At 35.4% G+C, this 16,597-nt stretch overlaps 1 protein-coding gene across 1 annotated transcript in view; it reads right to left on the bottom strand.

Annotated features, from left to right (window-relative positions):
• Nucleotides 1–7,081: 7,081 nt before the first annotated feature.
• RGS17 (regulator of G protein signaling 17) overlaps nucleotides 7,082–16,597 on the bottom strand; it is a 120,025-nt gene continuing 110,509 nt past the window's right edge. Inside the window, exon 5 of the mRNA XM_003898023.3 lies at nucleotides 7,082–8,122. Within this exon, the coding sequence (XP_003898072.1) occupies nucleotides 7,934–8,122 (189 nt within the window). The 3' untranslated portion in view covers nucleotides 7,082–7,933. The remainder of the gene's footprint in view (nucleotides 8,123–16,597) is intronic.

The raw sequence follows: 16,597 nt of genomic DNA, 5'->3' as shown, positions 1-16,597 counted from the left end.
ACAACAGGAAGCAAAAATAATTTTTTGCTACTTAAAAGCTCCAACTAATTACCTCAGTTCATTTCCCTTTGTGTATTCAGGCTACACAACTTTATACAATCGTTCTGCTGTTGAAACCCATTTTATTTTAATCCCGATCTGAGGATAGCACAGGACTGATCAGGATGTTTTTATCTCTATTAGAACAATTGTTTCCCAAGTCTGAACTTAACTTTGAATTTATTGTAACCATGGAAATGGTGAGAATCACTTGAACTCAATATATCTCTCAGTTGAATTCTCAGAACATAAGTCATTTCAACAATATATTTTTTTATAAAAGGTGCAAAATTTTAATTAAAACATTATAGAACAATGTAAAGAATCTAGCCAGAATTTATTTTCCCCCAAGTGCATAAGCAATTTAAGTAACACATAGAAGTGTACCTTTTATTCCTATAGTGTCATACCAATGAGGAAACAATAACTTTCTAAGGATACATTGTTGAATTCTTTATTAATTCAAAACATTTTAAGAAAGTCAGTGTAATGCATATGCATTTTACAATAACATCCATAGGTTTCCACAATATAGTAAAATGAAAACAGCTGTATTTTGTTTACTTTGAAAACTCAAAGATATCTATAGTTTGAGACTTCTGAATAGTTTTACATTATTGTCATGCTCAAATTCTGTTACATGGTGAAAATTCTAGCATTTTCCAGAAGTATATTATTTTACATAGGTAAAATGATAAAATTGATTCTAGGAAGGGGGAATAAAAAACCCAGAAAAACTTAAATTGATGGAAACATAATCTGGATTCTCTATTCAATTTCTGAATACCCACCGTTATTCTGGCATTGCAAAATAACCAAGTGTGGTGCCTCTTAAGTTGTATTCATGCATTCAAAACTTCTTTATTGTCCACTAATACATATTGGTGGAATACAATATATGGATATAGATTAAGGGTGATGAACATGGTAGTAAAAAATTATACACATTCGATATGTAATTTTATAAAACCAAACACATTGAAATTCTTAATATTTAGCAAACATTTAAAAATCATATACAAGAAATGTATTTATGACAAATCGGTTAAAGCCAGCAGGAAATACATCAGGTTTTTTACATTATTTCAATATTCAGTATTCATTGATTAGTGGAGGGCAATATAGAAATGCAATAAGCAAAATGGTAGTTTAAATTGAAATTACCTCTTACGACAATTAGTAAGACTAAGATCTTTAATATCCAAAGTATGTGGATGATTATTGTAATTAATTGCACAGATAGTTAAAGGGAAAAATTCACTTTCACCTCTATTAGGTGAATATTCAGGCTAAAACTTTTGGAGTTTTATTTTTTCCACTTCACTGTATTTTCTTTAAAGCATTTATTAGCAATCAGTTAGTGGAACCTAATATTAGTGTTTAGAATTTGTTTAGCTCAGTGTAAATGTCCAGAAAATTTACCTTCAATATAATCTCTTTTAAAATATATTACTTTACAGTGGAGAAACATAATAGATGCTACCTCAGCTAAGTGATCAAGGTTAACATCAACAGCTAAGAGTCGCCTAAAGTTGAGAAAGTGTCACAGCTAAGAGGAGTCCCAATGATGGCATGTACCTTTGATATCACGTGATAAGCATGGCACTTTACTGTTGTGCTCTTCCAAAAACCAAAAACCTGTGTCTAGTCATGAGAAAAACATCAGACACATCCCCACAGAGGGACATTCTCCAAAACACCAGTTTATTTCTCAAAACTGTCATCAGAAACAAGGAAAGTTTCAGAAATTGTCACAGCTAAGAGAAGCCTAAGGAAACATGACAACTAAATGTAATGTGGTATCCTGAATTGGATCCTGGGACAGAAAAAGGACATTAGGTTACAAACTAAGGAAATCTGAATAAAGTATGAACTTAATGATCAATATTGGTTCATTAATGCCCATAGATGTATAAGGGACCTCTCTATTTGCAGTTTTTCTATAAATCTAAAACTACTCTAAAATAAAAGGTTTAATGGGCACATTACTATTTTAAATTTTATACATTTTATTTTTTCCTTAGAGTCAGGGTCTCACTTTGTTGCACAGACGGGTCTGGAACTCCTGGGCTCAAGTGATCCTCACGCCTTAGTCTCCCAAAGTGCTGGGATTATATGCGCGAGCCACCGTGTCTGGCCCATTACCACCTTTTAATAAGTTTTTATTTTCATTGTAAAATTGTTAAAGAAAATCATACCACCTTAATATTAAAAAGTGTTTTCTAATTGTCAATCTCTTATAACTTAGTCTTAGCCCTATAATTCATTTATATATTTAGCAAGTAACTTGATATTATTTCTGTCCTTGGAAATGTTGTTTTATTTCCTTTGGAAATAAAATTTTCAAATGATTTTCTTATTTAAACTTTAATTTTAACCTATAATTGTATAGCTGTCTATCTATCTATCTATCTATCTATCTATCTATCTATCTATCAATCAATCATCTATCTATGTCATTGAAAGAAACATTTCTATAGATTTGAGGTGATGGTGAACTGAAAGTAGTGATTTGGGATCACATTACTGAGAAAAGCAATAACATTGATATAGTGTTCCATCTTAAAATATGATTGTATGTTTTAAGGACTAGCTAAATCAGATGTTTAATGCATGTTTTGAAAAAAATAGGGGAAAGTGCATTAAAATGACATTTAATACAAGTATACAATAACAATTATTGACGTGAAGTACTTTGATAAAATAATAATGTATGCCACACTTTATTCTTTCCATGTTTGTTTTATTTAATGCTCATAGCAGTCCTGCTAATTACATATTTTATTTGTCATTTGTAGATGAGGAAATGACTCAGAGAAGATAAATGATTTGACCAAAGTCACATGAGACAGAAATATAACTTGAAATCAAATTTGTAATTTTAAGTGCGTGATGTTTTTATACTATCCTACCTAAGTGAATCTGTGGACATACATTTCCATTAGTAAGCACTGTATGTGGCATTCTTTTAATATAGCAATAAAAGCTAAATCTTTAGAAAGGACATGTATCCAAGCTTAGGACAGAAACACAATCTGTTTATTATTCTAAAATCTTTATTTCTAACTGTTTAAAAGCTGTAATGCAGTGAGAGCAGTTAGGTGTAAGTCAACAGTTTTAAAATTCGGAAACTTCTGAAACGAGATGTAACATGAGAAATAATGAGGGAAGAATGAATTTCATGTTGCACATATGACATATTTAAGAATATTATATTTGGTTATTGTCATCAATGCTTAATATAGTGTTCCGTTTCCCTACTCATCTTACAGCTTTTATCATAATAAAATCAGTTCCCATACTAGGACCTTCTATCACTTAGGGCAACATTTTGCCTTTTGTACTGTTTTCACTAAAGTCAAAGTCTTGACCAGTCCCTTGAATTCATCGGAAAAAATGTCACTTGGGGCTGGAGAGGACTACACCTATAAGAGTAATAATTTTAAAAATACTTGTAAAGAAATAAAATCTGGGTATTTAGAAATAGTATTGGCCACTGTGCATTGTCTTGTGTTGCAAGGATATTTTAAGCATTGCAGAGAAAATCTGAAGCAAGTTTTGGGTTATCAGTTTTATTGATAAATATTTGCAGTTGTAGCAAGTGAAGAATTAAAAATTTTGGCAGATTGGATGTTGTTTTCACAGGAGAACAAACCCATTGGTCAGGAATTTGAAGATGGAAAACACAAAACTACATGTTTGAAAAATATAGTTAGAAAATTATGGTCGTAAACTGTCAATGTAAATAGGCGAAAATATTTTTTGGAAATATCTTTACCATCTTTCAAAATAATTTGGCAATGTGTCAAGATCAAAGTATTCAAAATACATGTTTGATAGACTTCTATCTATAGGCATTTTCTGTCTCTTTAAGACTTAAAAATATTGTTGTTGTTATTATTATTATTATTATTATTATTATTTTGAGATGGAGTCTCGCTTTGTCACCAAGGCTGGAGTGCAGTGGCATGATATCAGCTCACTGCGACCTCTGCCTCCTGGGTTCAAGCGATTCTCCTGCCTCAGCCTCTCGAGTAGCTGGGATTAAGGGCACCCACCACCATGCCCGGCTAATTTTTGTATTTTTACTAGAGTCGGGGTTTCACCATGTTGGCCAGGCTGGTCTCGAACTCCCGAGCTCAAGTGATCCGCCCTCCTTGGCTTCCCGATGTGCTAGGATTACAGGCTTGAGCCACTGTACCTGGCCAAGAAATTTTAGGTGGTTTTCCAATATGTTTTATTTTTTTACTTTTTGATTGTATTTTAAATTCCTTCTCTTTTCATTTCAACACCAAAGCATGTAATAATTGGTATTTTTTTGAGATATAATTTGTCACAATTACAATATGATTTTTAAAAGTACAATTAAGTTAAAGGTATAGAAAAATGGATAAACTCAAAAGTAAAAATCAGCTGATTTTAAATCAGCTTAATGGGATGAAAATGTATTTTTGCTCCTAATAAATAAACATTATTCACTTATCTCTATAGTCCTTTGGCAAAACTGAACTATCAGGTAAATAAACAACACATATTTCATTCTGTAAGTCAGAACCTAGGCAGCATTAAAGGATACTAATAAACACACCATGCACTATGACCACATATCAGAACTGGTCATTCTATGTACATATTTTAAGATTTCAAAAAAAAAAAAAAAAAGATCACATTATGGTCTTGAGTTCTGCATTTAATAACTTCAGTATCAAAGTTGTGTTTTGCTCTTGTGGTTCATGTGCACACTCTAACACTGTCAGAGCATCTATACTACCTTTGGATAACATCATAACAGCCCGAGTAAAGAAGTGCCATCCATCCATCACTGGTGTGATTAATGTACAAGATCAATCTCTGAAGAAATCTGGCTCTCCAATTTATTTATATATACATAATCTATATCCTCTACTTTCTTTCTTTTATAGATACATCTAAAGTTAGGCACTATAGAAAGTGCATTAATCTCTTTCTGTGTGCATCAGCAAATTCTAACAGTATACAAAGATACCTTGACAATCGAAAACACAAAGTGTCCATTTTAAAGTGCTAATTTTTCCCCAGGGAGGAATTTACTCACTAGGAAAACTCAAATTCTAATAAAACAAATATTGTGCTCTTGGAATGGTAGCATAGACACCAGTTGAAGGCTTTTTTGTTTATTTATAATAGCTCTGTAACTTAAACGAAGGAATTATATCATACTTAGAAAATTAGTAGAGTTGCAAATATACAGACATACTCTTAAATGAGAAACCCTCCCTCACCCAAAAACATGAGTTTAGCACAGAAATGCTCACATAGCATATGGTTATCAACATCTGATGTGTAAATCTGCTCTAGAATCTTTCTTAGCACAACTTCCTAATCAGGTTTCAAAAGGATATATACCAACTTTAAAATCTGTGTTCTACAAATGCCCAGGTTAGAGATTAGGACTCTTTATAAGGGCCCTTATCTTTTACATTTGGTAAAATATTAAAGATATTGTCAAACAGACAATTCATCTAATAGTCCAAAGTATCTTATAAAGATAACTTATGACTAGCAGGTCACCATCATATATAGTAACAACAAGAATATAAAGGCTACATTTAAAAAGATGGATGCATGCAGTGTATCACAGTATATTACATATTTTCTAGTCATGTGCACCAATTTGTTGTGCCTCAAACACAGAAACAAATATGATACTACACCATACATGTGTATATATCATAGTAGCATAATAAACTCAATTCTAAGCAAGAAAAAAAATTAAATAATTTAGGAGCAATAGAACTTCACAATAGAAGTGATGATTCTTTTAGGTTTTTCTTTACTCTTTAGGAAAAAATATGACTTTTGTAAACATCTTCATAGCTATCTTTTTTCAACATATTACTGAAAACTATTATTCAAAGAGTATTTAAATGACATGAATAAAATATGTCAACACACTAACACTTTCAGAAAACACAGGCATTTGTTAAAAGAAATGATTATTATAAATATTTTCTATCTTGCATTTTAACTACATTTCCATAAATAACGTATTTAAAAGTGCTGAATATGGTAGGATAGTCAGCAACGCCAGTGTAAACAGAATATTTTGTTTTCTACTCCGCAATTTTTTAAAAATCCCATTTTGTCAAACACTGCAACAGTTAAAATATTTGCATAGGGAATAGATAATAGCCCTTTTATTCATGTCTCCTGAATTTTATATAAATTAGAAAATCATACTTGCTTAAAAAAACTATTTTTGAAATGTTTTAAGTTTATGGAAAAAGAAACTTATGATGCCAGCCTTTCAAGTAAACTAAATTTAAAAAGAAACCCCCACACTCATTTTTTTAAAAAATATGCTTAATAAATTAAAAAATGAGAGGTAGTTAAAAAAATGACAAAGAAAACCTGTAACTGTAATATCATCCTTAATATAAGGCCAGTGTTCTCAGTGGATATAAATCTTTTTAAAACTTTCATTTTAGGTTACTCAGTATTATATTCATTCACTTTAATATTAAAAAAATAGTCTTCAGGGGATATTAATATTCAAATGTAACACTTTGATATAAATATGACACTGATTATTTTAATTATCACTTTTCTGCATGACAGAATATTGTTTCCTTGAAGGTCAGAAGTACATGACAATGTCAGGCAAGTGTTTTTGTCGTAAAGATTTAGTGTACTTATAAAAAATAATATGGCAGCTGGAAAATTTGAGCACTGTACTGCCTTTTAATTATGGATGAAAACGAATAGTTTGGTTTAAACATCTTTAAAATGTCATCCTTAAGATATTCTGTGAAAACAGTTAAGGTCTGAAGTAGAGAATTATTTTCTTCATAACCCTTATAAAACTTTTCCTGGCAAAAACAGCTTTTCACTGGATTTCACTTTCAAGGAAAATATGCCACAGGACAGATGCTATTCATCAAAATGTTTTACAGTGCTACATGTAGGCATTCCTTTATTAAGTCCTTTTGTTTATATTCCAAAACTAAGTTATCAAGCTTATTATTATTTTTTTCTTGCTGAAGTACATAACTTTACACAACCATTTTAAAACTGGAGAGCCAGTCTTTAATAAATTAATTACAGTATTGGACATCTGATATATACATAAATTCATTTTCTTCTATTACAATTAAAAGCAGTATCACTCTTTGATTTGTCATTGAGATAGGATATCTTCAAATTGTTTTGTGCTTTTTTTTCTTCTTTTTTTTTGTTTTTTGTTTTTTGCTTTTAGCATAGTAAACTCTCCTGTAATGAAAATGCCACAGTTTTGGCAGTGAACAACCAGAGGAATCCCCATTAGGATTTTCCAACAAACAGAGATAAATAGCTCTTTTTCATGTACAGAAATATTGGCTTCAAAATTAGTGTACTAAACACAGTATATAGAATGTTGAATACCATTGTTACATTGTAAAAATTGCTTTTTTCTGTCTTAGAGTATGTTAAAAAATGCAAACCATGGCCGATTTTTTTGGCAATTATTTCTTAAGACCATATTGCACAAAAGTCCTTAAATACAGATATAAGTTATGCTATTGGATTAAATATTACAACAACTACGTGGCAAATGAAGCAGTTTTACTTTGCACATGCAGTCTCTGGAGATACACGAGGAGACTGTTCATAGGACTACAAATACACTTTGCTTGCAAGTAGAATGAGTGTTGAATAAAACAAACGATTTGGCAATTCATTGTTTTGTGTGGTATTTTCTCCAAACTTAACCATGGAAAACCTTGATAAAAATGGAGACAAAGACCATAATGGTTGTGTTTTCACAGTAGCCTGAGGAATGCTAAACCGTAGTTCTCCAGGAACTCAGTTTCTGATGTTATTTAACTACTTTTATTTCCCATCTCAGCCCTCCAAAATGATTGTTTTTAAATGAACATTAAGATTCAGAAGAAGAGCCAGCAGTACTTTCAACAAATGACTTATAAATTTGAGAGTTCAAAAACCTTGGAAAGGAATCTCTGTGCATTAAAGTATATATCTGAAGTTGGGCGTCTTCATACATGTGAGGATTAGGATCCAACAGATTTCTATTGATCACCTCTCTAACTCGAGAATCAAGACTGACCTAAAAAGAAAGAGCAAATACATTAAATAACATGTTTTTCAAAAGACCTCAATTAAGTAACTGTAAGTTTGTGACATTTTAGAGAAACTTCAAAGAGCAAATTCAACTACCAGAAGTCTTGAGTTCATCTTTTCACACTACAAAACCTTATGTACTTTTCTCCTTCAAAATTTGCACTAAACAACAACAAAAAAAGGAAATTAAGTCTTTTAAACCAGAAATTTAGTTTACAGATGTCTTTGCTTACTTGGTTTTACGGTTTCTATGCATTCATTCAGGAGTTTTTGACAATTTCTAATCATGGTCGAGGTACCCGAAATTTCCTAGCTAGAATATGAATTCACCTCCTCCTATTCTGTGATTGGTGGAGGCTGGCAATATTGATAAGAAGATAAAAATCTACTGGCAGAAAAGAGTTCCCTGGCAAAAATTAACATGCATATAAAATGCCAACTCCCCACAGTTTTGTATCCCGACAAGTCCTACTGTGTCAAAAGTAGGAAACCAAGAGTGTGGCAGGGCATGCAATGAGCAGGTATGCTTCATATCTCACATCTGCCTGGCAAGGACTAGCAAACATTCTTATACATCCAAAGACCTCTTACTAACGATGAAGCAGATCAATTGCTTGGAGTGAAATCTTTGAGAGGAGATATAAGAATAGGAATGCAGAATAAACATTAAGATAATCAATGCAGTGTTATTTGAAAAGTGTACAGAAATTAAATTCTGCAATGATTTAGGATTTTCCCTCTTCCTCACTAAATGTGAATCCTCTTGGAACTGGTAAAATATGTTGGAAAGGGAAATGGGGAAAAATACTTGGCAATAAAGGCATGGTTGGAGGAACAGAACTAAAGCTCTGCACTGAAATACCATGTTAGAACAACTCCACAAGTGGTAAATAACCAGAGTCCAGATTGTTTTCCTCGATCCTCACTATTTAGCAAGGAATAGGACCTGTGAACCCCAGTTATTTCATGATATATTCACATACAAACCTTCCATATTTATATTTAAACATGTTGTCATAAGCATTCTGCACATGCCTTTTAGTTCTGGCTTCTTTTCCCACCACGGTTTGGACTAAGTCTGGGAACTAATACAGTCTCTTATTGAAGCCTCTCCCATTCCATCTAGTGTCCCCAGGTTCCTGAGCTCAATAGACGACATGGAATTGGGTTGATTTGCTACACCCCAGGGATGACTACTAGATTTGTTGGGAGATGGCGACCCGGACTACATTTCTGTGGTTTAGCCAGACCAACTCATATGGGGACATCTCATTTTGCTGCGCTTCCCTTTATTGTTTTTCGCAGATACTGTGTTTGCTACAGATTGAAGGCTTGTGGTGATCCTGTGTCAAGCAAGTCGACTGGCACCATTTTTCCAATACCATGTGCTCACTTTGTGTCTCTGTGTCACATTTTGGTAGTTCCCATAATATTTCACAATTTTCATCATTATTATATATTTTAAGGTGACCTTTGATGTTACTCTTGCAATTGTTTTAGGAGGCCATGAACCATGCCCATATAAGACTTAGTTAATTCTTAATTGATGACTATGGTGTGAATACTGACTGTTCCACTGACCTGCCATTCCCACATCTTTTCCCCTCTCCTCAGGCCTCCCTATTTCCCACGGAGAAAACAATATTGAAATTAGGCCAATTAATAACCCGCCAGTGGCCTCTAAGTGTTTAAGTGAAAGGAAGATTCACACATCTGTCATATTAAATAAAAAGCTAGAAATGGTTAAACTTAGTGAGGAAGGCATGTCGAAAGCAGAGACTGGCCAAAAGCTAGGCCTCTTTTGAAAGTTAACCAAGTTGTGAATGCAAAGGAAATGTTCTCAAAGGAAATTAAAAGTGCTACTCCAGTGAATATGTGAGTAAGAAAGCAAAACAGCCTGTTGCTGAAATTTAAAAAGTCTGAGTGGCCTGGACAGAAGATCAAACAAGTCACAACGTTTCCTTAAACCAAAACCTAATCCAGAGCAAGGTCCTAACTCTCTTCAATTCTGTGAAGACTGAGAGAGGTAAGGAAGCTGTGTAAGAAAAGTTTGACGCTCATAGAGGTTGGTTCATGAGGTTTAGAGAAAGAAGTCATCTGCATAACATAAAACTTCAAGGTGAAGCAGCAAATGGCTGACATAGAAGCTGCAGTAATTTATTCAGAAGATCTAGCTAAGATAATTGATAGAGGTGGCTACACTAAATAGTAGGCTTTCAATATAGACAAAACAGCCTTATATTGGAAGAAGATGCCATCTAGGACTTTCAGAGCTAGAGAGAAGTCAATGCCTGATTTCAAAGATTCAAGGACAGGCTGACTCTGTTGTTAAGGGCTAATACTAAGTGGTAACTTTAAACTGAAATGAATGCTTATTCACCATTCTGTAAATCCTAGGGCCCTTAAGAATTATGCTAAATCTACTCTGCCTGTGAACTATAAATGGAACAACAAAGGCTAGATGACAGCACATCTGTTTAAAGCATGTCTTGCTGGATGTTTTAAGCCCACTGTCAAGCCCTACTGCTCAAAGAAAAAAGATTCCTTTGAAAGTTTTACCTCTCATTGACAATGCTTCTCGTCATCCAAGAGCTTTGATGAGGATGCACAAGGAAATTAGTATTGTTTTCATGCCTAACACAACATCCATTCTGCAGCCCGTGGATCAAGAAGTAATTTCAACTTCCAAGTATTATTTAAGAAATACATTTCAGAGGCCAGGTGCGGTGGCTCAGGCCTGTAATCTCAGCACTTTGGGAGGCTGAGGCGGGTGGATCACGAGGCCAGGAGATTGAGACCATCCTGGCTAACATGGTGAAACCCCATATCTACTAAAAATACCAAAAATTAGCTGGGCATGGTGGCGGGTGCCTGTAGTCCCAGCTACTTGGGAGGCTGAGGTAGGAGAATGGCGTGCACACGATGGGACGCGGAGCTTGCAGTGGGCCAAGACCATGTCACTGCACTCCAGCCTAGGTGACAGAGCCAGACTCTGTCTCAAAAAAAAGAAAAAAAAAGAAATACATTTCATAAGGCTATCACTGCCATAGTGATTGATACCTCTGATGGAACCAAGCAAAGCAAATGAGAAACCTTCTGGAAAGAATTCACCATTGTAGTCATTAAGAACATTTTTTTTTTTTTTTTTGAGACGGAGTCTCGCTCTGTTGCCCAGGCTGGAGTGCAGTGGCGGCGATCTCAGCTCACTGCAAGCTCCGCCTCCCGGGTTCCCGCCATTCTCCTGCCTCAGCCTCCTGAGTAGCTGGGACTACAGGCGCCTGCCACCTCGCCCGGCTAATTTTTCGTATTTTTTAGTAGAGACGGGGTTTCATCGTGTTAGCCAGGATGGTCTCGATCTCCTGACCTCGTGATCCGCCCGCCTCAGCCTCCCAAAGTGCTTGGATTACAGGCGTGAGCCACTGCGCTCGGCCGTCATTAAGAACACTTGTGATTCATCAAAGGAGGTCAAAATATCAACATTACCAGGAATTTAGAAAAAGCTGATTCCAACCCTCCTGGATGATTTTGAGGAGTTCAAGACTTCAGGGGAGGAACTAACTGCAGATGTGGTGGAAATGGTGATAGAGCTAGAATTAGAAGTGGAGCCTGAGGATAGGACTGATTGCTCCAATTTCATGATAAAACTCTAAAGAATGAGGACTTGCTTCTTATAGATGAGCAAAGAAAGCGGTTTCTTGAGATGGAATCTATTTCTGGCGAAGATGCTGTGAACATTGTTGAAATGACAACAAAGGATTTAGATTACATAAACTTAGTTGATAAAGCAGCAGCAGCGTTTGAGAGGATTGACTCCTATTTTGAAAGAGGCTCTTTTGTGGGTAAAATGCTACCAAAAAGCATTACATGCTATAGAGATACCTTCTATGAAAGGAAGTCAATCGATGTGGCAAACTTCATTGTTGTCTTATTTGAATAAATTGCCACAGCCACCCCAACCTTCGACAATACCAGCCTCATGAGGCAGCAGCCATCAATGTCGAAGCAAGACCCTTCCTCCACCAGCAAAAAGATTATGACTCTCTCAAAGCTCAGATGATTGTTAGCAGTTTTTATCAATAAGGAATTTTAAAATAAAGGTATGCACATTTTTAAGACATAATGCTGTTTTTATGCTATTGCTAAGTATTGTTTATACTATGACTACAGTATAGTATAAGCGTATCTTTTTTTTTTTTTTTTTTTTTTTTTGAGGCGGAGTCTCGCTCTGTCGCCCAGGCTGGAGTGCAGTGGCGCGATCTCGGCTCTCTGCAAGCTCCGCCTCCCGGGTTCAGGCCATTCTCCTGCCTCAGTCTCCCGAGTAGCTGGGACCACAGGCACCACTAAGCCCGGCTAATTTTTTGTATTTTTAGTAGAGAGGAGGTTTCTCCTTGTTAGCCAGGACGGTCTCGATCTCCTGACCTTGTGATCCGTCCCCCTCGGCCTCCCAAAGTGCTGGGATTACAGGCGTGAGCCACCGTGCCTGGCCAAGCATATCTTTTATATGCATTGGGAAGCCAAAATATTTGTGCGACTTGTTTTGTGATATTTGCTTTATTGCGGTTGTCTGTAACTGAACCTGCAGTCCTGCTGAAGCAAGCCTAAAAAACATTACTTGGCTGAACTACACATTTGTCTTTGTTGGGAATTCTTTAAAAATAAAAATGTTCTGGAAATGAATTGTTCAATTTTTATTTTCTGTTATTACCACATGAGGTCACTATCAAGTACAAAGTAATTTTTAAAAGTACAGAATATTTTTCTCCAACGTTTTTATTTTATCTAAAAATGTATTTTTGCATTTATATGCCAGAGGGAAATGCTGACACTGGAGTTTAAACTGAGATAAACTGATTTATCTTATTCTGAAACATCATGTTATGGTAAGGTAAAATCTTACCAAACACCTCTGTTTTTAGAAATGGTGCTTTCTTTCAAACTTGAGAACTTTTTGTTTCAACAGAGCAGGAAACTTTACATTAGTGATTTAAAAAAAGGGGGTCATTTACTTCTTAAATAATAGTATCATTAAATGTAGTGTAAAACTTTCTTCTCAGTAGATGGACTTATATTATCTTAAGACAAATAAAATAACAAACTATTAAATGTCTTATGTCCTCATTGTTTAATTTTTAATTTTGCAAGCTAAAAGCAGTAGTGAAATATTGTAAAGTCATACAGTTCAATATTTAGTAATCTATAATGAAAATGCATTTGTTATTACTATTTAAAGAATAAAATATTTACCTTAATAGCAGGTTGTTTGCCTGAAAAGGCTGTCGATCAGTCAAAAGAAGTGTAGCGAGGTCAAATAATAAGGATAAGCCCCATGGGGATAACAATCTATTGTTTCATCTTGTAGCATCTTTGTGCTTCAGAATGTGGATCATCTACAATACAAGGTATTGGTGGTGGATCCCAGTTGGGCCTGGGCCACAGTCACCCTAGGATTCAGGTGTGTCTGGATGGCTTCTAAAGCCATCTTATCTGGGCTCCATTGCATGAGGGACTGAGGAATTTCCTGCATAGAACTCATCCTAAGGGAAGAGAAAGTTGAGTAGCACAAGATAAGAGCTATCCTCAGGCAATGCACGTCTCCTCTTAACTCAGGCCACATAGACTCATACCAAGGTGGTGTGGGGGGAAGAGTGCATTCCAGCAATAACAGAATTTATAGCACAATAGCACCACCATTGTGAGACAGGACACAAGACAGCATGATAGGTTTGACCGCATTTAACTGGCAGTTCTAGCAGTACTGAAAAGTCCGGCAATGTTGAGACATAGCAACTGAAGTTTTAAAGACACAAGTGACTTTGCAATAGGTCTCCGTGAACTTGGAAGCATTCATTCCCACAGGGAGTAGGAGACAGGGAGGCAGAAAAGCAAGGGACTTGCAAGCAAATAGTCATGAGAGTGAACTGTTCAACAAGAGTATGGAGGTAAAGCGAGGAGAATGAGGACAGAGGAATCTTGTTAGTGTGGCTTGGGAAAATCTGGGCTAAACTGAGTCATATACTCTAGTTAATCTTACTAGATTTCCTATTCATTGAAGGAGGATATGAAGGTAGGTTAGCATTGCTGAAAGGGAGTACACCAACTTTTGACCCTGCCTTTTAATTCTAGTCATCAAGATGCAAGGGAAAATTTGATCCTATGGACATTTTTGGCATAAATATACAAGAATGATGAATTTTCACTGAAAGTCTTTTTTTCCATAGAGAACCCTTCTTAACATTATTTAATTCCCTGAACAATGTTTTTCATGTATCACAACCAAGTGTTTTCTCCATTTATCTCTCTTATTTTTACTGTTACTGAAGTTTCTTTATTTAGAATTCCTTTCCAAGTAAAATTCTGATTAATTTTTTCCCTTTATAAGTCCATATCAAATTTTACCAATGATAACATCTACCACTGGAAATTTTCTTTTCTGTTTTTAATTTGAACTAAATTTGGTATTCCTATGTTAAATTTTATAAATCAAAAGAATACGTGATCCTCCTATCAATTTTAATAAATTTTTGCTTTGTGTACATTTAGTCACGTTTTATTTTGTTTGAATTTATCTCTTAGAACAAAGATGATTGGCAGGGTAAACTGTAATGTAATATTCTTGGTGGTGTCTGGATAATAGGAGAGTATATCCTGCTCGTCTAGGGGGAGGGTTCAGGCCTGTGGTTAAGGTTGCTATTTCTCCTCATGTGTGAAGTTCTACGGTTGGGTTTATAGAAATCTACGGTAACATCAGGAAGAAAATAATAGGCAATGGAAGAACTAATCAGCATGGTGTAGTTGGAAAAGCACCACATTTGGAATCAGAAGATCTTGGGCTAGCATTCTATCTCTACCAGATATATTTCTAATGTCCTCAAACATTCATTTTACCTCTTTGAGAATCAGTTTCTTTTGCTTTAAAGTGGTACCATCTGTCCTCGTGGCTGAAAGATTGCTGTGAGACTCAGACTGTAATAATACATGTAAGACCACTGTGCCAATAATGAAGCTAATGTAAAGTAATAATAATTGATCATAATTATGACATCATCTTGATCAAACCCAATGTGTTTGGCTTTTGCATCAACTTGAATTTTACCTCTCAGAGTGACCTTTCCTGACCACTTCTATTCCATCTAATTCAATCTCCAGCCCATCTGTCTTTCTGAAATGTAAGCTCCATTAAGGGATTGGCCAGTGTCTCTTGTTTATCATCATATCCCCAATATCTAGCCCAGTGCTTGGCTCATAGTAAGCAGTCAATAAATATTTTTTCAATGATAATATGCGTGCATGAAAAATACATTTAGGAAAATACAGTCAAGTGAGTTCTGTTTAGGAAAACTGAATTAAATCATTGAATGTGCTAAATTCACAAAATTTCACTTAAAGACATATCTACATGGACACACAGAATCTGCCTGTCTATCACATAAGCATTATTTTTTAGATAATTCTGGTGTTTAAATAGGTCTATTATTCTTTTCTCTCAGATGGTAACTGGGAATTTAGAAAAATCAGAAAAAGCAAACTCCTACTACTATTACAATTACCATTCCCCAGAGCTTGAACGTAACAGATTTCGTGGGTTTTTAGGCTTTCTCCATCCATGCCTTCATTCATAACACTACGACGTGGAGGTTCCAGCGCACTAAAGTGAGCCACTAAGTGGCTCACAGACGGTAAGTGACAGGTCCAGCTTATAGTCCCGGTAATGACAACGCCATCACTAGGCAGATTTCTACATAACTGGACCATAGTTTTCTTCAATTCAGATAAATGTCTTACATTTGTTGAAGGATTTATAATTATTTCTTTTTTCAGTAGCTTAATGTTATTTACAGTTGATAAGAGCCTTTAAATATATTTTTTATTCAAGTTATTTATTTTGCTAGGTTTGTCTTTTGATATACTTTGGATGTTGGTTTCCACCCTAATCACAGGTTGAAATGTAATCTCCAGTGTTGGAGATGGGGTCTGGTGGGAGATGACTGGTTCCTGGGGGCAGATTTCTCATGAATGGTTTAGCACCATCTTCTTGGTGCTGTCCCTGTGATAGTGAGTGAATTTTTGCGAGATCTGCTTATTTAAAAGTGAGTGGCCCCTCCCCACCCCTTGCTCCTGCTTTGCCCATGTGATGTGCTTGCTCCCCCTTCATCTTACACCATGATTATAAGCTTCCTGAGGCTTCTTTAGAAGCTGAGCTGATGCCAGCACCATGCTTCCTGTGAAGCCGACAGAACTGTGAGCCAGTTAAACCTCTTTTCTTTATAAATTACCCAGTTTCATGTATTTCTTCATAGCAATGCAAGATGGGCCTAACACATCTTTTCAATAATAAATATAAGCTGCAGGCCGGGCGCGGTGGCTCAAGCCTGTAATCCCAGCACTTTGGGAGGCCGAGGCGGGTGGATCACGAGGTCAGGAGATCGAGACTATCCTGGCTAACATGGTGAAACCCCGTCTC

This window comes from Papio anubis, chromosome 6 (genome assembly GCF_008728515.1).
Source record: "Papio anubis isolate 15944 chromosome 6, Panubis1.0, whole genome shotgun sequence".
Taxonomy (NCBI): domain Eukaryota; kingdom Metazoa; phylum Chordata; class Mammalia; order Primates; family Cercopithecidae; genus Papio; species Papio anubis.
This window is presented reverse-complemented; position numbering and strand designations above follow the sequence as displayed.